At 43.8% G+C, this 24,380-nt stretch overlaps 1 protein-coding gene across 1 annotated transcript in view; it reads right to left on the bottom strand.

Annotated features, from left to right (window-relative positions):
* Positions 1 to 24,380, bottom strand: part of OBSCN (obscurin, cytoskeletal calmodulin and titin-interacting RhoGEF) — a 184,253-nt gene that overhangs the window by 132,806 nt on the left and 27,067 nt on the right. The window contains exons 9-21 of the mRNA XM_055709071.1: positions 24,052 to 24,327; positions 23,082 to 23,357; positions 18,301 to 18,576; positions 13,958 to 14,227; positions 12,589 to 12,864; positions 11,113 to 11,388; positions 9,698 to 9,973; positions 8,612 to 8,887; positions 7,219 to 7,485; positions 6,458 to 6,727; positions 5,961 to 6,224; positions 1,068 to 1,334; positions 592 to 704 (exon numbers count right to left, since the gene is read on the bottom strand). Of these exons, the coding sequence (XP_055565046.1) occupies positions 592 to 704; positions 1,068 to 1,334; positions 5,961 to 6,224; positions 6,458 to 6,727; positions 7,219 to 7,485; positions 8,612 to 8,887; positions 9,698 to 9,973; positions 11,113 to 11,388; positions 12,589 to 12,864; positions 13,958 to 14,227; positions 18,301 to 18,576; positions 23,082 to 23,357; positions 24,052 to 24,327 (3,383 nt within the window). The remainder of the gene's footprint in view (positions 1 to 591; positions 705 to 1,067; positions 1,335 to 5,960; positions 6,225 to 6,457; positions 6,728 to 7,218; positions 7,486 to 8,611; positions 8,888 to 9,697; positions 9,974 to 11,112; positions 11,389 to 12,588; positions 12,865 to 13,957; positions 14,228 to 18,300; positions 18,577 to 23,081; positions 23,358 to 24,051; positions 24,328 to 24,380) is intronic.

The raw sequence follows: 24,380 nt of genomic DNA, 5'->3' as shown, positions 1-24,380 counted from the left end.
TGGCTGAAGAACAGGCGTAACTTCTGGATGACACCTCCTTGAAGGCTTAAGGCACTGTCATGGTTGGCAACAATCCATTATTTTTTTTTAATTAATTAATCTGAAGAATAGTTCTTCAGACATTACCCTGAAGAAATGCTGTTATCCCCATTTAAGGGGAGTATCAGCTGAGCCCCAAGGAAGGTACATCAAATGCCTGGCCTGATCCCCAACATGACTGTCAGGTGTAAAGGGAATTGAGATTTCATCTTAAATCACAGTACCCAGTGAGGTTATAAATCCTGGGTGACAACTGCTAGGCATGAAGTAAAGCCGCAGACCGCATTGCTGTCGGCTGCAGTGCTCACATTCTGTGTAAGAACAGAAACATTTAACTTTCAACCCTGTAAACACACCCAGCAAATAAATAACAGAAAGTGATGAAGTAAAGGAAAAGTAAAGGCAAGTAGATGAACGTAAGGACAAGAGAGCAATGCTAAGAGCTGTATACCAAAGGCTCAGACTCGCATCCCCTGGAAATGATATTAAAGGCTCTTATTCCCTTCCAGCGAAGTCAAAAATTAAAATACTGCTATCTGTTAAGTGCTGTACCTTGAACCACTTAACATCCACGTTGGGCCTGGACAGCTCACACTCAAATGTGACCTTGAGCTTCTGAGTTACATCCATGTCTACCAAAGGTTTGCTGATTCTCACAGGCAGTTCTGAAAAAAGAAGAAAAAAAAAAAAAAAAAAAAGAGAAAGTCCAGTTACTAGGGAATTAGGTCTCCAAGACCATCTGGCACACGCAATTATGAATAGGTAGAGCCTAACTTCCATGCTTAATAAAACTTATGACAACAAAATCATATTGTTTTGAGCACATTGGTATTAGTTGTTCTGTGAACAATGATGTTATAATAATCCTGTTGACATTAGAAGGATGCGTTACCGATGATGGCCTGGTGCTTAGCATCACTTGCAGTCACAAGGAAAGCTTGTTGCCCTCTTAAAAAGCTCACCCTCTGGGTCAGGACATGACACATATCCCACACCAACCAGGACCTGAGACCTCTGGGTCTGCGTACCTGTCACAGTGAGCCTCCCCGATGAATGAATGCCCTCTGCTTTGAAGGAGATGAGTCCTGCATCTTCAAGAGTCACCGAAGATAGAGTCAGTGAATGTTTCTTCCCCAGGACACCAATACTGACATTTGATGCAGGCTTCAGGCGAACACCATCCTTCTGCCAGGTGCCTTCCACATCCTCATGTGACACCTCCACCTCAAAGGTGACAGTCCCTTTCTCAGAGACTTCGAGAGGCTGAAGACCCTTCACCAACTTGATCTGCCTCACTGGAAAACAAGAAGGGCAAGTTGGAGATTGCACACCGACAGCTATGAAATACCCTGAGGACTTCCAAAATAATTATTTCCCTATTCCTCATTCAGGTACCTGCCAATTAAATGGTATCTTACAATTAAAAAGAACACCTTTGTAGGGAACAAAACCTGTCCATGACCATACTGCTAGTATGGCTGCTGTTCTTAAGGTGGATCCTTTCAGCTGGGACAAACAAGTCAAGCAAGCATTGCAGAAAAAGGGTAATGTGACCCTTTTCCTATCAAGGTCCACCACACTCGCTGTCTAGGACGGAAATAAGCTTTGGAATTGTATGCACATACAGAAGACTAGAGACATTCCTGTGCTGGGTGAGGTAGTCACCAATAACCACCAGGAAGAACCACTCAAGAAGATAACACTGTTATTTATACTGGGATCAGGCTCCCTGTGCTGTACAGGAGCAATGTTGCTGAAAATTCTTGCTCTTCAGGCATGATTCAAGAGAAAGAAAATTATCACTACAGACTAATAGAGCATAAAGGAATAAAAAATATCGTACAGTTCTTCAACCAGGATAAAACCAGGGAGGGAAGGAAGTAGCAGGAAGAGGAAAAAGCTTTGAGTAAAAGGAAAGAAAAAGAACCAGCTCATGACATGGTGTGATGTACACTGGCACCTCACAGCCTCCGGGAAAAAGCATCCATGGTTTGGGTGGGTATTACCTGTTTCTATGACAAGTCATCAGTGTCCTATCAGCCAGTAAAATGGATTTAGTGTTTAAACGTGTTACATTCTTAAAAGAAATTGTCAATTAAAAACAACAAGCAAACAAAAAAAATGCTCTAAAAAGTCATGAATTGTTCACAGAAACCTTCAATTCTATGGGTTTCCTGGAATATTTTGACCTTCCTAGTGCATGTTTAGTAGAGGTAATCCACGTTCAGCCAGCATCCGAATGCAGACTTGACAGGAGTGGGCTGTGGGCTCTGTTCTGTGGTCAAGGGCTGGACCCAGCTCCTGGGCTGAGGACATCACAGCCTCCCTGAGGCTCAAACATCTCCTGATAGCACCTGTCCTTACACCACATGGGGGACAACAGGGAATAAACTATTTCTCCAAAGGTCCCACAGAGGTGTTACGAATATGCTACAGCATTACTAACAAGCCGGGCAGAAGCACAGTACGGTTCTGCCCGGGAGGGCAGCAGCAGACTCCATGCAATGCCATCTCCTTGTACCTTCCCTGCCACCCTATCGCTTGTCACACCTCACAGCAGGGTTAGAGAGCAGCACAGACACTGTAGGATCCTGTCTAATTCCTCTTTCAAAGAAACCACACTGATTCCTCTTTCATGGTCTTCTCCAAGGTCATGACCACATAAAAGGAGTTTGCCCCAAGGACAGATCTCAAACCAGACAAATGAGGGAAGTGCAGACACTTACAGGAACTTGCTCTTTGCTTCCCAAAGACAGACACCAGAAACCCTGACTTTGTCGCTAGAGGTTGCATCAGTCCCCTATTTCTGATCTGATTTTTGTGGCCAGTCCCTATTCCCTCAGGGTACCTCATGCTCTGAACAGTGTACCTACTACTGTCTAACCTTCTTCTAGGATGTCTATTGACATACCAGCCCTTCAAACAGTGAATGGATCAAGGACCAAACTGAAGTTATTCCAAGGAGATTACAAAAGGGACTTGCAAAAACATTAACTAAATACCATAGCAAATAACTCAGTGAGTGGCCTCCTGGCTATATCCTCACCTGGTGTTGTACATAGGATGGAAAAAAAAAAACCCAACAACCAAACTTTTTCAAAAGTCTTGTCATAAAGCAGCAACAGTTGGGGAATGGTAGAACTTTACAGGATTTATTTAAATAGACAACATTTTCTGTCAAGAGATTTGAAATTTCATACTTGTGTTCCCAGTATGATTTCTGCTATAATTAATTGACCTAATTATGCTTTTCCCTGCTGAAAGCTTAGAGGTGTATTACCCATGTCATTACCCATGACTGACTTATTTAAGTCTTCCACAAATGTTTCCACCTGGTTACAACTGAAAATAGATATTCAGCCAGATATGTCATTGTTTCAAGTAGCTCAGTTGTTTTTACAATCTCCTGGCATCTTAAAATCAGAACAGATGCTTATCTTTTGATGAAGCAGCTTTTATAGTGGAGCAAATCAACAGATTTTCACATAGCTATTCCTTCTTTACACTGCTCCAAAAGCAATCTCAAACCAAACAGTACTGGTCCAGCTCAGTGTTTTTTTTTTAAAAAGTCCCTCTGAAATCCACCGCCTTAGCCTAAAGCTGAGCACCAAATAACAGTAGCTCAATTCCCCAGACTGCGAGCATTTAAAGAACTGCTGACCTCAATGTAAGCTCTAACACGTTCTATTGAAAGGAGCTTATTTGCTTAAACATAAAAAAATAGAGCATAATTTAGGCTTCTCCTTTTAGAGTCTTGCTTTTGCTGTAAAGCAGCGTGAGAGCTCGGTGCCATCTCAGCTGGAGGACTTGGAGGCAGCACACATACGGGCTAGTGAGATACTTGTATACGGTCCCTTTCTTCCAACGTCTCATAACTAACGCTTAGATGATCATATGCAGAAAGAATTCCCTGCTACAGTGAGTCGATTCCCCTTTTTTATCACGGTCTCTTCTCAGATCACCTTGAGTTTTCATCACTGCATGGAACTATCTCAATCCATCAACAGAGGAGCTACTTTCTACAGTGACACTAAGTGTAAGCGATGAGAATGCAGCTGCGTGCCTGGGAAGCACAAAGCAAAATCCTCTCTCTCCATCACAATAGGAAGTTCATGAACGAGACACAGATACACATTTATGCTTGCATGACTCACCTTGCACAACACACTCTTGACAGCTATCAGGACTACCCAGTTACCTCCTATATAAAGACTGGTCCATCATTTTTGTTTTTACTACTTGGCTGTAGCAACGTCCAGTGCCTAAAAATAGGTGTAACAATCTACAAACAACTGCTAAAAATTCTTGCTGGAAGGAATATGAATATCACCCAGAGTCTGAAAAAAATGCCTTGGGGTGCAACATGTGAAAGAGGATGGAGCAGAAAACTGCACTGTACCACACTGCATTCTTCCAGCACATTGTGACTGTGGAAATGCTGTGTTTCTTTAACTTCCATGGACCCAGTTCATCTGATTTAACTGAGATAGTAAACCTGAATCTACCTCTAAATCAGGATCATAGTCACCCATGGTTCCTTGAATATTTAAGACACTCCAGAAGGTAATTCAGTGCATCTAAGACTTTAAGCACTCCTTGGAGGTCTTTTCTCCTTGGAGGTCTTTTCATCTCTCTGTTAACTACAGAGGGAGTTGAAAGTAATGTGCTACATTGAGGCCTCATGAATCCGAGATGAATCTACCAGCTGCTAGTCACTACTAATGTCTGTTTTATTCTAGAGCTATTCAGTTCAGAGAAAAAGATGAGCAACCACCAGCAGAAGTGATAACTGCCCCGTATCGGGATGCTAAAGCAGTGGGGTTTTAACAGCTCTCAGCCAGGAAGGTTTTGAAAATGAAATTAGCAGTGCGTGGAAGTGATTTGAAAGACCCTGTTCTGTATGAGATAGTCTGTCATCATTTTTATATATTCAATTCCATCAGAAGACCACAAGATTATAAGGCTGGAAAGACCTAGAAAAAATCATCTAGTCCTTCTCTCCTCCTCTAAGACACGCTCAGCTCTTTATGTCATCTCAGACAGATAGTTTGCTAACCTTTTCTTAAACACACGATGGAGGCTCCAGGACCTCTCCAAACAACGTACTCAGTCATCCAACCATTAAAAAGCTTTTTTATTGTATAACCCAGATCTTTCTCATTGTGATTGAAGTCCATTATTTCCTGTCATTATTCCCACATGGAGAACAGACTGTTCCCTTCCACTTCACAACAGCTTTTTATGTACTTGAAGTCTGTTATTGAGTCCATCCTTACCTATTATTTATGACCTACACAGCACCAATTGGTGGCAGGGGCTTTACAGACAAAATTAGATAGTCCTTAAGAGCTTAAATCCTATCTTCATCTATCCTGTAACAATCACGACAAAAGGATGGAGGAAAAAGGACAGAAGTACAGGGCTACAGCTGAGACATCATTAGCTTGCTTGAAAGGGCAGCACCCTCAGATAGATTTGCTCTTGTAGTTTTTTTAACCCTGACTGAATATGAAGAGACATTTAGAAAGAGGTGGTCTGCAGAGAAGAATTAGGGTAATGGATGGCTGAAGGGGGAATGGTTTGCTAAAAGCCATACAAAGGAAAAAAAACCCAGAGTATACCAAAGAGTGAGAAATTTCAGAGGAAAGAGAAGAATCAGCTGAGAAGCCTAACGGTCAACAGCATGACTGAAAGCTGGCAGGATGAGATGGAGGCAACAGGAACCAGCCAGCCATTCTCTGTTTACTGCCCTTGTTTTAACCTCCTCTTGCCATTTGACTGATGGCCAAGCCCCTGGTTATGTCCCTGTGTCCCCATGGGGGGGCAGGGGGGGCAGCAGCCATTATGATAATGGAAGAGACCAGAATCTACCTCCAAACCCTGTCCCAGGTATTTATAGAACTGGAGATCGTTCAACTTACTTTCCACATTGATCTTGGCTTGGGTCTTGTCATCAGGACTCTCACAGCAATAGAAGCCCCTGTCTGCAAAGGAGATGTCCTTAACCACCAAGGTATGCTTTGTCCCCTCAGCTTTGATCTCTATTTTTTCACTGGGCTTCAATACGATGCTGTTCCTCATCCACTTCACCCCTGCAGGCTTGGTCAGCTCTACCTCCAAGGTCACTGTGTCCCTCTCTTGAACCGTTCTGGGCTCCAGTTTCTTCTTGAACGAAACTGAGGCCTCTGCCAAAGGAGGAGAAATATTAGTAAGAATGTAGAGGATCCAGAAAACAGGATTTCGGACGAAATTGAAGCGGTAGCTCACATACCTCCCATCCCAATATATTCTGGGGGTCTCTGTTTAATGATGTGAATTTCCCTGCTGCTAACATAATCAGTCAGAGGGAAGGCTATATAAAACAACACAGGTCACAGCATCAGTGACAGCCTGTCGAAGGGGCATTACGACCTCTTACCTCGGACTCTGAGATTGGCTTTGCTTTCTACACCCTCAGCGTTGGCGGAGATTTCAGCTGCATCTTCCAGTGTCAGATCAGTGATGGTGAGGCTGTGGCTGGTATCCTTCTGCGAGATCACATACTTCTTGCTGGCTTCAATCTTGACATCGTTCCTGAGCCAAGTGACCACGGCATCACTGGGAGAGACGGTGCACTTGAACACAGCCTCGTTGCCTTCCTCAGAGACCACGCTGTTGAGGCTTGTAATGAATTTCACCACTCTGGGAGCTGGTGGATAGGAATAAATATTTAGCAGCTTTGTTCTCCGAGACACAGCATAAGCACCTTCAAAGAGCCAAAAGCTTCTATGATGTTATCAGAAGCAGCAATTTTTATTACTGGGTCATCACATTTCCCATGTTTTAGTTTTGTGTATAAAGATGCCAGAAGAGAGGGGCAAAGAAAGCTGGGGGGGGGAAGGGAAAGAGGGGGCGGGAGGAGGTCCCATCTTATATTTGGGTTACTTAATTTCAGCCTCAAATGTAATATGAAGGTCAATTTGCCCACATATTAAGAGACCTGAGCTTAACAGGTCTCAAAAATCATTATATTCTTCACAAACAGAGGTTCCACTGACATTGGGAGAGGAAATGGAGTTTTGGATGTTGTTGTCAACCCAGGACACAGCACAAATACATGAACAACTCAGCTTTGCAGAATTGTAATGGCTAAGAACCAAACCCAAGGATCCTGCCACATTGCCACCACGACAAACATACCTTTGGGGGTGATGGTAATGCTGCTCTTGTCATCTCTGGACTCACAGGAGTACTCTCCCTCATCCTCAGCCCGGATGCCTGTTATTGTCAGGGTTCGTTTGACCCCCTCTTCATGAATCTGGAAACGCTTGCTGGGCTTGATCTCAACTCCGTTCCTGCACCACATCACCTTCCCTTTGGCGTGGCTCACGTCACAGGTCAAAGAGACGCTGCCTCCAATCTCAGCATTAACAGGTTCAAGTTTTTTGGCAAACTTCACTGGGATTTCTGAGATCCAGAAGAAGGAAAAATGATGAGAAAGAAAATTATAAGAAACCCGTTCCAAGAAACTGGGTCTGGCCAACTTACATAAATAAATAAATAGATAAATAAATAAGTAAATAAAAAACCAAGCAAAACCAGAACATATTTGGGGATCAGGGTAGACAAAAACAAACCAGAAAGGTGGAAATTTAGGGAGATTCCTTTGACATGGTATTTTAATATCACTATCATTCTGTAAAGCAAGAACAGCATCTTAAAACATGATTGGGTATTGCTTTCCTTTCTTTCTCATCTTTCACCTGATGGGACCATGTAGAGTTTTTACATCAGAGTCTGAAAACCTGTAGGAATGCATAAGCCCCAGCCACCTTCATCTCTCCTGTTACTGGAGACACAAGCAATGGAGTCAGAGAAACCCAGGGTGTGATTTCTCTCATCCTGAAGGGGACATTGAAGAGATCAGGTGTATCATGATCTATTAGCAACCACCCCTCTGCAATGGCTCCAAAGGATGCCGAGGGAGTGCATCTTAGCTGCAGACATCTCCAGTGTGACTGAAGAGGAAGGAGCAGGCCTTTGCTCTGGGACATCTCCCCTCTCATCTCCTGTGGTAGTTCATCCTTCTCGTCAGTTTATAGCCTTAGCCTTGACTAGGGAACAGCATCCCAGGTCCACCATCCGACAGATAGAGGAGGATCTAACTCAGGTCCTGCTTCCCCATGTGACTAACTCACAGATCTTCTCCTCACACAACATCCCCCGACATCCTCAACAGCTTTGTTGTGCTGGTGAGCAGACTGGGGAAGAGCTAGGTCTCTGCCATGCCCCAGCTACTGGGGTTGGGCGGAGACAGAAAGAGCATAATGCAAGTGGGGAGGCAGGCACCAGGAGAAGCAGCCATCATAGGCTTCCTGGTTCCTCCAAGTGGACAGAAAAGGTGAAAACCTGGGCATCTGGAAGCAGGAGAACTTTGCTCACCCATGGTGGGGCAGCCACAGCAGCTACAACAACAATTCAAGCCTTGAGGTTGGAACACTTTTACAAAGAGTTTGGACTTCACCTCCATCCTACCATGACAGAAGTGTAGCTGTTGGGTTGGGACATGACCTGTGTGCTGCTCTCTGCTCACCTTTCACCTGCACTTTGAATTCCTGCTTGTCGTTCTTTGTCTGGCATGTGTACACAGCAGTGTCTGTGCTCTCAGCCAGGGTCACCGTCAGGGTCCTGCATGCCCCCTCACTCTTGAACTCGTATTTCTTGCTTGCCTTGATTTCCGTTCCATCCTTGAACCACTTCACTGGAGCAGTTTCAGGTGTTACTGAAGTAGTCAGTGTGATGCTTTCATGTTCCTGAACAATGAGAGGCTCTTTCTGGACAACTTTCTTTTCAAATTTAGCCTCTGGTTCTAGGAAAGACATTGAAATAGGAAACCAAAAACTTAATGCTCAAATCTGTAACACAGTAATTTCCTCTTACTCTCTCTTCGTGACTCACAACACCAGCTCATTCATGATCTGCAGTGACCCAGGCAATGTCTGAGTATTTGTGGCTGGTACAATCTTTTGCTGAGCAGGAAGAAAGAAAATGATCTGTCAGGCAACCCAGAGCTGCTTCTTAGAAAAGAAGCAAAGGAAAGGAATTGCGAATACCCATTTTTATCTGCTGCTCACAAAAAACTTGTTTCTTAGGAGTAAAATGACCTATATAATTCTTTCCTTTCCCATTTTTAGGAATTTAGGTCCAATTAAAAAATATTAAAGTGCAAAACCTGAATTTATGGCCTGTTTTCTTTTCTCTTTGCTCTATTACCTTTCTCCTAGTCTCTTTTCATCTTGTACAACCCTTTGCCACAAAACTGGGAAGTTTTGGGACACGGACCAGCTTTTCTTGGTCATCTTTCTCCATAAATCTATTGCTGCACTTCAAAGCTTCCCACTTCTTTCAGCTCCCCACCAGTGAAACAGGTTCATCAATGGGGTGTGCAAAGAAGATAAGCAAAAACTGCATAGCATGTACATAGCCCAAAAAAAGTCTTCAGCCAGGTTCCTCACCTCTACACTGCTAGATTGAAAAAGGCCAAATTAACATGCGGTGTGGTTCACGGATGTTGCTCCAGGGGAAATGGTTGCTGCACCATGGCTGCTGGGTAGGGAATATTCAGTTTTACTCTAAAGTCACACAAATTGCTGCTTCGCCCCTCAAAGTGAGTACTCACCAGTTATCTCCAACTTGAAAGTCAGCTTCTGGCCTGCAGCCTCACAGATGTATTCTCCAGCATCTTTCTTCTCCAGCTGGTCTATAACCAGGCGCCGGGTTTTGCCCACAGTTTCTATTTTGAATTTCCTAGAGGAAACAAGCAGCCTTCCATCCTTGTACCATTTTACTTCAGTTGCATCCTCTGCTACCTCACAGCTGAGGGTGGCACTTTCCGTCAGGACAGCTTTCACCTCCTTCTGAACCTTTTCCTGGTTTATAAATGCAGGTTTTGGTTCTGAGTGCAGAAACAGAAGAAAATATTGATCAAGGGATTAAAATAAGATCAATCGTACTAATTTCTGTGCACATGTTTTAAAATGTTTAGGTTGTCAACTGCCAAAACAGATTGCTTTCAGTGGGCAAAATCTGCCCTTCTGTGTGACTGAACTGCCATGTGGAAAACTGGGTAAGAGCCTAGGAATGGAAAGGACCAAGAGGGTTGTTGAAATCATCCTATGGTTGCAAGCCATCATACATAAAATATTTAATTAAAGCATTCCCAAAGAACATCTGTCCCACATATCACCAAAAGCTCCCACATTGCTTTTACTTAAGACCTAGGATAGAAATACAGGACTAAGAGCTTCTGGAACAGACTCTTCATGGTTTCTTCCACTGTCACAAATGTGACTGTCAAAGAGACAAAGGAAATGCAATTGTATTTCTACATCAGTAGAACTCCCTGCAGTACTCAGGTAGGTCAAGATCATGGACAGCAACGTACCCAAGACTGTTGCAATGTCAACACTCCCTTTAGCATCACATGCTTAAAGCGGTTTGGGCACCTTGTGAAACCTGTTCCAAAAGAGTAATCTCTGGGAATCTTTCACAACAAAGGGACATTTAACATCTGGTAGAAGTAGTAAGGTATCTCAGAAGGCTGAGATCTCCTACGCACAACAGCCCAAATTCAGAAAAAGTGCTGAGTTTTCAACCCATCTTGAGGTGTGCCACTGCTGAAATTCCAAATGACAAAACATATTCCAGCCTTAGAGTTCTCAGAAATGGGACTAGAAGTCTAACAAGAAAAGGATTTTTGAATGCCTCTTCCCTTCCAAGAGGTTCAATGCACAAGAATCGCCCTTTGGCATCCCAGGAATGGGAGAGATCTGAATAAAATGTAGATTATTATTACTATTGTATTTGTATCTGTAACTATTATTACATAGACAGGCTAAGAATGAGATAGGCCTTTGTGCCATGTTAAAGCCAAATATTCCACTTTCTAAGAATCCAAGCAACAAGGTACAGAAAACCAGGTGAACCCTACAGGCTGCAACAAAGCCCACACCGTTGCAACTGCACCATAGTGTAAGAGTTATTGCAATTATTACTTTATTATCCTCTCCTGTAATCTAGACAAGTATGTCTTACCTGTGACACCAATCTTGAAGGTCAGTTTCTGGCCAGCAGCCTCGCAGGTGTACTCCCCAGCATCTTTCTTCTCCACCCGACACACCACCAGGCGACGCAATTTGCCCTCCGACTCCACCTTGAACTTCTTGCTGGAGGTGATCAGTTTCCCATCCTTGTACCATTTCACGTCAGTCTTCTCCTGGGCCACCTCGCAGCTCAGCGTGGCGTTTTCTGATAGTGCAGCTTTCACCTCCTTCTGCACCTTCTCCTTGTTGGCAAACACAACTTCTGGCTCTGAAAAGAGAGAGAAATTCAAAGTGTCTCCAAGATGTGATGCTGCCCAATCCCCTTCTTGTGGCTTACAGGTAAAACTGGAAACCAAATCTCTGACTTGACAACAGGTGTTTAAACATATTGGCAGAACATGCAAACCGCTTTGTGGTAGAGGTCTGGGGGGGTGTGTTTGTTTGTTGTTTTTTTTAAAGCTTTCTGTTGCTTTGTCACAAATCACACAAAGATTAGCATTTCGACAACAGGAAGACAGATCATCTGGATGGTTCATAAGAGCGTTGTGTGGCAGGGTCCAGTCAAGGCAGGGTACATTTCTGTTGAAGTTGAGTGCAAAGTAACAATTTTTTAGAGGCAGGAGCTGGCCCATGCTGTCATGGTCCCATATTGTTGATTTCTTTAGTTCTCAATAGCTGCCTCTGCTGCCTTTTAGGTCATTTTGTTAAGTGAGAAGCATGCTAGACCAGGACTGATACATTCAGGACTCTTATTACTTCTTATGTGACCTTGAGAAAAGCTCAGCTCATCTTACATCCAAATGGTGAAATCCCCTTGTTGTCCAGAAGACACCTCAGTCATACCACTTGCAAGAGGATCAGGAAGCAGGGAGGGAGTTGGAAAAAGCTGAATCCATTTTACCACTCTACAGCCCCAGCAGGGTGATGAATCTGGAATGAGTCTCCACAACACCTTCTTTCCCTAGTTGCCTTATATATCTTGATAGACCTTGACATATATCAAGCCTTACTGCCACATTCTCTGCCAAGGCTGAAACGAACCCATCCAAGAGAAAGAAGAAGAGTGCAGATGTTGGGCAGACACCCAGCCTGCTCTCCACCATGACCTTGCTCTGAAATGCACTGAGAATCAGCTGTGGTGCAGAGCTGTTCTGGTTGCACCAACGTGTGAGGACGGAGATGTGCAATCAGTACTTTCTTTCCCACAGCCCTTTTCCTACAGAGACGGATAGTTCCCGAAGTCTTTCCAAGCATGTAGCTTGCTGTTTTAAGGGTTTTATGAAGTTTTACATATAAGATATAAATAGAACTGTATTTCTAACTCTTTGTCCCATTTCCACATCAGAGTTAGGCCATTCCAAAGATGTTCTCTACAAATTTGAAGGGCAACAGGAAAAAAACTTATGAAACTATATTAATTTTTCAAATATTCTAGAAATAGGAATGATAGGCCAAAATCTTCTCTTACCTGTGACAGCAATCTTGAAGGTCAGTTTCTGGCCAGCAGCCTCGCAGGTGTACTCCCCAGCATCTTTCTTCTCCACCTGACACACCACCAGGCGACGCAATTTGCCCTCCGACTCCACCTTGAACTTCTTGCTGGAGGTGATCAGTTTCCCATCCTTGTACCATTTCACGTCAGTCTTCTCCTGGGCCACCTCGCAGCTCAGCGTGGCGTTTTCTGATAGTGCAGCTTTCACCTCCTTCTGCACCTTCTCCTTGTTGATGAAAGCATCTTCTGCCTCTGGAATTAAGGGTACAGGGGCAGATTCAGAAAGTTAAGCTTTCACACACACACACCCCTTCCCAAATGCACATCTGGATTGCGGTGCTGAAAACGGCTTTCCCATTCACATTGCCTGTCACCACCATCAACTGAACTGTTAATCTCTGAATTACATCAAGTGCCTGGTGCAGGACTCCTTTACTGGTAGTCCCAAAGATACATAGCCCCCCAAGATGCTTTCATTTCCACCACAACCGTTCTCCAAAATCTGCATAAAAGAAGTTCACCTACGCCTAAGTCCGTCAGCACACCAGGCACACAGTCTATAAGAAGTCTGTTGAACTGTCGAAACCACCCAAGAGCTGCAACTTGCTTTGCCAGCAAAAGCAAAGCTAGTCTCGGGAAACAAACTTCATGAGCCTTTTCTGCGCCTATATCTTTATTTCCCAAATATTCTAAAGTTGTGGCATCCCAGAAGTGTGTTTCTCTAACGAATGAAAACTAGCCAGCTCCCGTGGTATTTGCTTTGCACTGCACAGCACCAGAATCAAAAAGCAATTCAATACATGAACTGCTCAATTTGCTTTAAGTTCATCAAGATCCAGCTGAGGGTTGTCAAGAGTAAAACCGGTCCTTGTTAATATTATGGTGAAAAGACCTGGTTTCCTCAGCTACTACTTCTGAGAAGAGTTCCAGTATTTCAGTTGACAGAGGCCATAATAAATAGGTTTCCTCCATAATAAACAGAGACTTTATTTCAGGAAGGGGCATTCACAAGAGAATACATGTGCTCAGAAGGTGTGCTGTGTCCTTTAATTCCTCCTGCAATCATTCAACTCTCATTTTGCTATCAGTACATCTTCACCAGGATCCTGGGAAAATTTCCTGATGACCTTCAGCCTGCCCTAGGCTTGGGCTACAGAAATCCACTGCACTCTTAGTTTTAAAAGAAGGGAGACAGATCTAATAGCATGAACACAAATGCTCAAGTAAACCAGCAAAACCTAAATGTTTGCTCAGTCACTGACTGCTGAGATGGAATTTGCCAAGCCACATAACTTCCCTCTCCTTCCAATTTTTCATGCAACAGGGATGCAGCAAATTCTCCCACCTGTGACATCAATCTTGAAGGTCAGTTTCTGGCCAGCAGCCTCGCAGGTGTACTCCCCAGCATCTTTCTTCTCCACCTGACACACCACCAGGCGACGCAATTTGCCCTCCGACTCCACCTTGAACTTCTTGCTGGAGGTGATCAGTTTCCCATCCTTGTACCATTTCACGTCAGTCTTCTCCTGGGCCACCTCGCAGCTCAGTGTGGCATTCTCCTTCAGCACTGTCTTCACCTCCTTTTGAACTTTGTCTTTGTGTTCAAACACATCACCTGCAAGATTTGAAAGAAGAAAAAATTTAGAAGAAAAAAAAAAAAAAGCCCATAAAAATGAAAGCTTTGCCTCCAAGATCACAGGGTATTGGGTTTTCAATGGGAGACCACCTGGTAGATTACAGTTTAAATAAAGCAGCCGTAAAATCAAAAAGGCTAACAGAATCAGTTAAGCAAATGCTTGAGGAAGCACTGGCAGGGACACCTTGCTTCCAGACAGCCTAGTTTCTCGCTGCTGCTCGCTTGGGCAGCCAGAACTGCCATGCCTGATCTTCAGGCTTACAACAGCTTTCCTGCACACATTCTGTAGGGTCACTCTCTGCAGGCCAAGCAGGACAGGCTCTCTTGGGGAAGGTGTGTTTTGGCCACTTGCAGAGAAGACAAGGCTGCATATTCAGAGTAAACAGCAGATACTCCAGGCAGGATCCTTCATTTGCCAATGCTGCCCCATAAGTGGGTCAAGGAATATTCAGGGAAAAAAAAAAAAAACCACAACAAAGCTTACAAGGGTTATGAAATAGATGCGTAACAACTGGAGTACCCTCAAAGATTTGTATGGACCTGTGTCCTCATGGAACAGCATCACTTCCCAGATATATTCTACAGATCATGTGCTACTAATAGTACAAAATCAGAGTCATAAAATAATTTAGGTTAGGAGTGATCTCTGGAGGTCATCCAGTCCCACTTCCCCACTCAGAGCAGATAAAATTACATCAAGTTACTCAGGGCCATGTCCCATTGAGTTCTGAATATTTCCAGTGATGGAGATCCCACAGTCTCAAGGCTCATGTTCCAGAGCTTGACCACCCTTCATGGTGCAAGTGTTTCCTAGTCTCTTTTCAGAACTTCCCACGTTCCAGCTTGTATGCTTTGCCTCTTCTGTCACCATGCATTTCTGAGAAGAATGTGGAGCTGTGGACTCTACACCCTCCCATTAGACAGCTGCAGGCAGCAATATCATCTCCCTTTTTTCTTTTCTAGACTGAACAAATTCAATTCCCTCAGCCTCTCCTCATATGACATGTGCTTCAGCCCCTTAATCATCCTCATTGCCTCCACTGGAGATGTGCCAACAGCAACTTGGATTTCCAGATGGAGTAGCTGTCAGATTCTCCAATCAAGCAGGCACTGACTTCAGAAAAGTAAATTGATTTTAGGCTTGCTTTTGGTAAATTGCAAGGATATCATTTTAGAAGCTGGGCATGGGAAGTAACTTTGGATGTAGAGATCACAAGATGATCTAGCCTGCAGTAAATAGAGGGATTAACAAAAATATATCTGTAACACACTTATTTGAAGCTACCAAACTTGTGTGGATTATGAGAACTGATTCATGAAGAACAGATTAACGATTTGTTCAGGATTCAGTGTGGAACATGGTATCTTCACACTAAAGTGTTCAGAATCTGTACTTCACCCAGCAGAAAAACAGGAAGGAAAGGATCAGCAAGGCCAGGTTAAAAAAAAAAAAAAAAACCAAACACACAAACCAAAACACTTTTTAATCCTTTAAAAGACAGAGCACATACAAGAAAAGTTAAAAAGGACAACTATGCTGGAAAGCTGTGTCTCTGGAACCCGTAACTGTAGTAAAACAGCACGATTTGCCCGAAGTCAGGCTGGATCCAAGCTCATGCAGGAGGTTAAGACACCTAGCGAGGGGCACTCTAGCACCAGAAATACATGTAGACAGGGGAAGCACTGGGGATGCACAGTGTGGGTTTCATGTTTCAAAGCTCTTTGTATCACACTTCTGAAGAAAACAAGCCAGTGTTCCTAGAAAGTGTTCTACAGGCTAATTTGTTCTTTTGGGTTCTTACCCTCACTCCAGGAAGATGTTTTGCCCTTCAGTACAAAGCAATGGAGGTTCCACAAGGAGGTAAACCGAGTGAGGAACTCCTAAGCTCACACCTTATATTCTACCCTAGGCAACTCTCTTCAGTGAAAACTTTTGGATGTTTGACTTTCCCTCAGGGCAAAGGCACTTCTTACACAAAGTACTATCGTTCAGTTGTACCTTGATCAACAGGAAGGTAAAAAAAATGGTGATTTAGGGTTGAAGCACAGAGGGTCAGAAGATCCGTTTTCCAGTTCTGGTTCTACAGCATACTTCTCCAGCAGTCTTGAAGGAGAACGCAAATGGGTCCCACCATTTCTGCCTTTAAAGTGACCAGTAAAGTGACAAGACAGAGCCTGTTTTTCTCCATTCTAATAGTTACCCATTTGCAAAATCTATGTAACGACTTCTCTTTGGTAGCAATGGGCTTGGGCAACACCCATCTGTGTCTTGCAGACAAAATGCCTGTCCCATTTTCCATGACACCCAAGTACCTCAAAGCCTGTGACAGGAAAAATACCTCCATGAGGAAGTATTCTTATCTTGTCTCTTCTCACCCCTGCTTACGGAGAGGATGGGGGATGCAGAGAAGGTTGGTGATAGTGAGGTCTCCCCCACATCAACCTGTAGAGGACAGTGCTACTTCCCAAAAACCTGAACCCCGGTCTCTGAGCCATGGGATTTTCTCTCATGATTATGGCTGTTTCTCAGAAGCCCTAAAAGTCAAGCCAATCCTTGAGTTTTCATCCAAGTGTCTCATGCAACCCTCCATTATTGCTGTCAGCAGCTTCCCTCACTTGCTTAGCTGCCAGCACAAACAACTGCTGAGAGCACTTCCCTGCCTCGTTGCATCCAGCAGAGGATAAATATCTCCTGGTCCCAGTTGAGAAGATCCCTCCACAAGAAGCTAAGAAGAGCTCTTCCTTCAAAGAGTGTGGTAAGATCCTTTGTTAATTTCTGCCTTTCACAGTTTCATTTATAATCTGCTATGATTTTTCTAACAGCTTCTGCTATTCAAACATTCATTGTTTGAAATAATGATCTCAGTCTTACCCTCTGCTGCTCCTACAACCTACACAGAGCCACAGAAAAAGGTCACATAATTAATCCATGGAATAAGTATTACCATAGCTTTTCTGGCACAAAGGAGAGTTGCCAAACACCATGGAGAATGAGGCAGATTTGCCCCCAGTTTCCTTGTAAGGTCTCAGTCCCCACCAACATACACCACAGTAGGCAGCCAGGGCAGAGCAAGCAGAAAGAAACCCACCGTTTGTACCTCAACAAGACCCACAACTGGCAGTCACAAGGATCTCAGTGCTGTAACACCATGCTTTACTCAGGCCACACTGGGAGCAGGCCAGCCACAAACCACATCCAGTGTGGATAATACACAACCACCTTCATAGCCAAGTCCAAAATAAAAAGCTCAGGGCCATGACCAGTGCACCAGGCTGCGGAGATGCGCACACCTTTAAACAGACATTGTTAGATTCTAGCACTGGGTGAATCCACTGAAACAGAAAAGGGCAAATGTTTGCACCAGTCCCAGCTGTATTGTCCCACATCACTTCCTGGGATACGCTTTTAACTGGATGCATATTTAAGGTTTTCTTCTGGTCCACAATCAGAAAAGAAACATCTACATCAAATGTAAGTACTCTTCCCTCATAACTCTTTCAGGCAAGACAGAAGCAAGGAAGATGAGAAAAGAAATACTGGGGAATATTTTCCATGAAAATAACTAGCAGCAAGGACAGAAATGTATGTATTGATGATTCACCAGCATCACAAACTACTGGATGCTGATCTGAACTCACACTTGAAATTGTATATGTTGTGCAGTTCCTCATGAAGTCACATTGGCAAATTCTCCCAGCCAAGCCATGTCTCATAGGGCAGAAAAACTGTCCTAGAAGTGATGGAAACTAAAGATTCTTACAGTGGAACTGCAGACTCCTAAAGAGTGGAAGGATTGTTGTATGCTTGTCCTGTTCTTACATCCTTTTTCTTAATAATCACTTCTGGTCAAAATCAGGGAAAGAATACCAGCCTAGCTGGACTTTCCTCCTCCCCAAAGCATCCACACACATGCCTTTAATACCAACCTTTAAGAATAACTGCTTAAGTTCTGTTGGAGACACATATAGACCATGGCTGGAAGTAAATCTATGTCACTAGGAAGCTTTCTTTATAGCCACAGCAAAAAATACGTTATCAGATCATCCCTCACCTGTGACATCAATCTTGAAGGTCAGTTTCTGGCCAGCAGCCTCGCAGGTGTACTCCCCAGCATCTTTCTTCTCCACCTGACACACCACCAGGCGACGCAATTTGCCCTCCGACTCCACCTTGAACTTCTTGCTGGAGGTGATCAGTTTCCCATCCTTGTACCATTTCACGTCAGTCTTCTCCTGGGCCACCTCGCAGCTCAGCGTGGCGTTTTCTGATAGTGCAGCTTTCACCTCCTTCTGCACCTTCTCCTTGTTGATGAAAGCATCTTCTGCCTCTGAAACAGGGAAATATTAGGGGAAAAATACGTTGGATATAAATAGCTTGCAGCAATAAGATATTACAGGTATTTTGCATAGGTGCTCTACAGGATCACTCCTTGTAACATTGCTTTGCAGTCCTTTTTATCACACAGAGCAGTGAATGCATCCTCAAAACGTAGCCCATATAGCCATACCTCTCTGACTAGTCTTCAGGAATGGCTCAATCGCCTCATTTTCAAATTTCTTATAATTATGATAAGGTTAATTTTTCCTCTTTGTGTCTTGATGATGTTTCTACACCACACATTTGGAACTAGTGAAATATAACACAATTATGAGTTGCCACCTTCACTACCACATTATTTACAGGAATTTACCAGCATCTTGGTATTTTAGATTAAGACTGGGTGTCGTTCAGAAAATACCTTGTAAATCAATCCCAATGAAATGACAAAGGTACAGTTCTTAATACAGAAAGGTTCTTGCCTACATTATACATAAAACTGGTCTATAAAATTTGAAGTATGGTTTTCTTTCCTCAGAAATCTCTAATTTTTCAGAAAACTTGCTGTAGGGAATCTTCTCTTCATACTATATACAAGGAACAAGGATTAAGTGTTTGAAATCACTTTCTTCAAGTATCACTTAGAACTTCCATCTCAACAAGTGCAGTTGGCATCAAAAGGGTAATTAGTGTGATCAGTAGTTAGCCAGCCATATTAATTGAAAAGATTAATTTGTCACCTTACTAAGTACTCCTGACTGATAAATTGCATCTTTTACCATTTACTTTAATGATTGTTTGACCTTGTTCTCCTTTTACCAACAACTGGTATAGTCACTGTCAGCTGCTATATTAGCGTACATCTGAGATGTGGGAGGACAAAAAGACCCTAAAAAAATGGACATTTTTCCCCCACTTATTTACCTTAAGAAGTAACTGCACAAGTAGTATAGCATATGCTGATATGCCTACATGATGGATATTACATAGCAACAGCCATCCAGCATTTAGTACAGGCAGCCTATGCCTCTTTGGGTCCCAGGTACGTACTGGAGCATCGCAGTCCATGATTTCACTGCTACAGAAGCACAAGCTCCAAAGGTAAATGCTCGACTCACAAGGTCTGGGGTTGCCGTTGCCCCTCAGTTGCAGTGCAAGCATGGAAGATACTTCATCCATCCAGGTTCAGGCATCTGGGTTGCCTGGGTAAGGTGACCTAGGACTCCTGATTCTCCCTGGCAGTCATGGAGAACCCCTTCCATAACCCACGCTACTGCCTTTCTCCCCCCCAGTCACTCTGCAGCTTCCTAGTGCCATCCTTTATGCCTTGACGTCTCTCTCCTCTACATACAGTCTGTGTCATGTCTGTACTCTGAGCGGCAGCAGCTGCCTGGGAGGGTAAGGAGTAGGGGTAAGCTCAGGTCAGGTCCCTGCACTGCTGACCGTGGCACTACACGCAAGCTGGGGAGCCGTATTATAGGCTTGCCGTCAATATTGCACGGTCCAGGGAAAAAAAAGAAATCCTGCAGGGAGCAAGCCAAAGCAGGAAACAGCTTATACGCTCTAATTTTGAGCTCCTCTGTTCATAGTGGCTGTAGAAGGGGTGTAAGGAGGTGTCATTGTCACTAAGGTGTCATTAACAAGGCAGTGCACATAGCCTATGCTGGGTGATGCAAAACTCCTCAAAGGCACGCGTCAGCCCACTGCAGATTAAGGAGCGTTTGGGTAACTGAAAAGAGCTCGAGCACACACCACGGTTTGCATTTAAAACCAAATGCAAAATTATAAACATTTCAACTTCCACCTATGACTTGGGCTGTGAACGCTGGGTGCACTAAAGGAGTTACAAACCAGACCGTGTCAATGGCTGCTGTATTTAAAATTTCAAATTAGCAGAGCAGGAATATTCCAGATGATTTACTTGCTTGTTCTCTGCATTCTTGCCCTTTATAAAACCCACTTTTATAGTGGTAGGAAATGTGATTAGAACTTTTAATCAGCTTACAAAGTGATTTACACTAGCCAGTAATTTGCCTTAGAAAATTAAAGTTAAACAAGTGTTCCATGCAGATGACATTTCCAACCTCATCTGAAACAAGTTAGTGAAATTCCACTGAAAATGAGGAAAACCATGTTTTCAGGACATGGAGCTTTCACCAGCTTCAAATAAGGATTTCACTGCTTACCACGAATCTTGAAAGAATGAGATTTCAGAATCAGCTCTTTTTGCTACACATGGAGCCCAGTCCCAAGGTGTACAGCACCTGGTTCTTTTTATATAAAGCCAAAAGCTATAGCTGCATCCCAATGCTCAACACGGAGCATCTAACCTTCAAGCTTTCCATAAATAGGGAAGTTTTTGTGCTACCAGTGGAGCCCTGGAGTACAGGAACCCTGAAAAACTTTCTGAGGGCAATGGTAACAGGATAAATTAAGACCCAGAAAGCCACTGCACTTTGGGATAATCTAGTAAGATGAGGATTTCTGCAGCAAAAGAGCCAACCACTCAGAGTACTCATAATCCCTCCTGACTTTCACACTAGATCATTTTCCAGACGGTGCTGGACTTGCATGTCACGTTACAGTCGTACACATGAAAAATACGGCAACAGTAGCTAGGCAAGCACTCTGCTTGCGACAGAGGGGGAAAGGTGTTACCTTACCCCATGCAGCAGTGAAGTCATCCAGTTTGAAAGAGAACTAAAAACCTTTGGTTTCTGAGGCAGACAACTAAGAATAGCCCTCAGCTACAGAAATTCAACTGTAAAGGTGTTAAATTTCTGTGCTTTCTGACTACACCTCTGTAGTGTATGAACCAGTTTCACCAGCTGAGCACGAACGTGGTTTATACCAGCGGCCTTTCTATCAACGCCCTTGTTGCATTTTCTCTGAAAGATGCTTCTCAAATCTAGCCTTACTGTAACCCATCCTTCACTGAAGCTGGAAGTTCCCTTGGCCAAAGGCACGTGCTACACAATTCATGACAAAGAGCCCAAGTGCCCCAAGAACACCCTGTGTACCCGACGCAGAGCAAGGATACGTAACAGCCAGTGCCTTACAGTATGTGCTGCGGGGAGCAGCAAGGCTTTATGCTGTAGCAGCAGTTGCACACCGCACACGTAAGATGGAGGGAGCAGGATGCCCCAAAGCAGCGAAGAGCAGTAAAGACTGCAAGCTTTACAAGGGAACAGCACTTGAGCTATGCCCTGCAAGGACTTCAGGTCTCCAGCACAACTGCGAGCACAAAAGTCAGAGTCCTAATGCAGTTGCTCTTGCACATAGCTGATAAAATGCCAGGCCTCTGCCAGCATTAGGGTTCCAGTGTGTCTGATGCTGTAAGAAAGCAAAGGAGAAAATAGATTCCCTGTTCTGATCTCAGAATATGAGACAAGAAAACAGAGAGGCATTTGACTGCAAAGACAGTGGAGTGTTATACATGCAATCAAAAACAAGCCAAACCCTTTCTTGTCATCCAATTCAGAAATGATCACTCAGAATGTAGCTGACAAGTCCATAGCTGCCTGGAGCTTGAGATAAAATTTACTGGACCTTTTGCAAAATATACTGAGACCAAAGAAATCTGTAGTGTAGTCAGGATGAAAGAACAGCCTCATTATTAGAACCTCAGACTCCAAATCATGTTGTTAATGAGAAAAATACAGACAAACATTTCTGGGCTTATGACTGGTCATTACAGATGTAGAAATCACAAAGAACAGTCATCACCTTTGGTTTCAGCAGATCACAGATATGTGCAGTGCAGCTGATACAAAATTTTTAGGACAATACACTGCCACCAACTCCCAAAGATTCTCGATGCAGCCACAATAAAGTAGGGATTGTGTAAACACTACCGTTTAAATATCGCTTGGTAGAAAAGTATTTGCACCACTTCTCATAGCTAATTGTGATTTGTAAAGCTATCCAATGACAGATTAAAAAATGGCAGAGGAAGAGCTGAATGAAAGGTTGTTAAATACAAATCGTAATTCAAATTGTACATATTTGTATCCACTTGTGCTCATCATCCACAAAAGTTTCATTGTGTGTGGAGTTACGAGGCTGTGCTCACAGACATCTTTGCCCCAACAGACTGTGGAATAATGGAAGCAATTCCCTGTTTTGGGAGGGAGGACACTGTGTACAGAAAAGATGAAACAAAGAGGGAAGAAAACAGTGACTTTCATGGAAGAACAGCAGTAACAAAGGGAGGAATACCAATGATGATGACCACATTGGAAGAGGTCCTTCAACACAGTGCCTGCTACTGAAAACTCGTGATTCACTATCACTGAGCCTAAAGCAGCAGCACAGGTTGCTGAGGAGCCAACAGCAGGATACCTACACATAACCTTTAGGTCGGCCCAGTCCTGCACAACCTCCCGGAAATGGTAGCTTAGATCAACATCAGGAAGTACTTTAACAGCATTCCTAATGTTTTGACAGAGAAAACGGTAGAAAACACCCAGACACAAAGAAAATGCAATTAAATACCAATAAAAATCTGCCTCCCACCTGTGATGACAATTTTGAAGGTCAGTTTCTGGCCAGCAGCCTCGCAGGTGTACTCCCCAGCATCTTTCTTCTCCACCTGACACACCACCAGGCGACGCAATTTGCTCTCCGACTCCACCTTGAACTTCTTGCTGGAGGTGATCAGTTTCCCATCCTTGTACCATTTCACGTCAGTCTTCTCTTGGGCCACCTCGCAGCTCAGTGTGGCGTTTTCTGATAGTGCAGCTTTCACCTCCTTCTTCACTTTGTCCTTGTTGATAAAGGCATCTTCTGCTTCTGTGGGGTGGGAGAGGAAATTAAAAAAATCAAATATACGTTTACACTGCCCAAAGTGTTCAAACCCAGGTGAAAAATATGACAGTTTCCAGTTTCCACAGTTGTGTTATTATGCAATGGTCCCACTCACAGCAAAGGTACGCTCAGACAGGACATGGCCCTCCGTATGGCCCGAGGACAACACATCAGCTGGTTTTGAGCAAAATGATTCAGTGCTTCAGGAGTCCAGCTTCTTCCCATCTCCACCAAAATCCAACTTTTTGTTTGATAATGTCATGCACAATTTATCTCTCAATCTCACCTGCCATCGGGACCCATATTGTAAGCCTTGCCCAGTCTAGGTACTTCTTGAGCAGACCTGTTTTCCTACTACTTCCAGGCTTATTTTCCTACACATCTAGGAGCTGACCCTACCTTTTTCCATATAAATCGTAACAGCACATGTAAACTTGCATATTTTTTTTCTCTACTGGGAAATCGGAAAACAATGCTGAGCAGGATGCATCTCACAGATAAAAATAACCAGCTATAGGCATCTGTGACAGTGGCTGCATGCAAAGTGGTTACCTGACCAACTTCACTACTCAAGGAAGACCTAGGCTACCCAAACCCTGGAGTGTAGAGTGATTCATTTTGCTCTGTAGTGAGAGGAATTCATGGACCTTTCTGAGATGAGACCAGACAAATATCCCACCTGTGACATCAATCTTGAAGGTCAGTTTCTGGCCAGCAGCCTCGCAGGTGTACTCCCCAGCATCTTTCTTCTCCACCTGACACACCACCAGGCGACGCAATTTGCCCTCCGACTCCACCTTGAACTTCTTGCTGGAGGTGATCAGTTTCCCATCCTTGTACCATTTCACGTCAGTCTTCTCCTGGGCCACCTCGCAGCTCAGCGTGGCGTTTTGTGTCAGTACAGCCTTCGCTTCCTTTTGTACCTTGTCCTTGTTCGTAAACACGTCTTCTGTCTCTGTAAGAAAGCCACAATAGGCACACACAGATTTTTGCAGTTGTCTCCTCCAG

This window comes from Falco cherrug, chromosome 4 (assembly GCF_023634085.1).
Source record: "Falco cherrug isolate bFalChe1 chromosome 4, bFalChe1.pri, whole genome shotgun sequence".
Classification (NCBI taxonomy): domain Eukaryota; kingdom Metazoa; phylum Chordata; class Aves; order Falconiformes; family Falconidae; genus Falco; species Falco cherrug.
The sequence above is the reverse complement of the archived record's forward strand: the minus strand, read 5'-3'. Positions and strand labels throughout refer to the sequence as shown.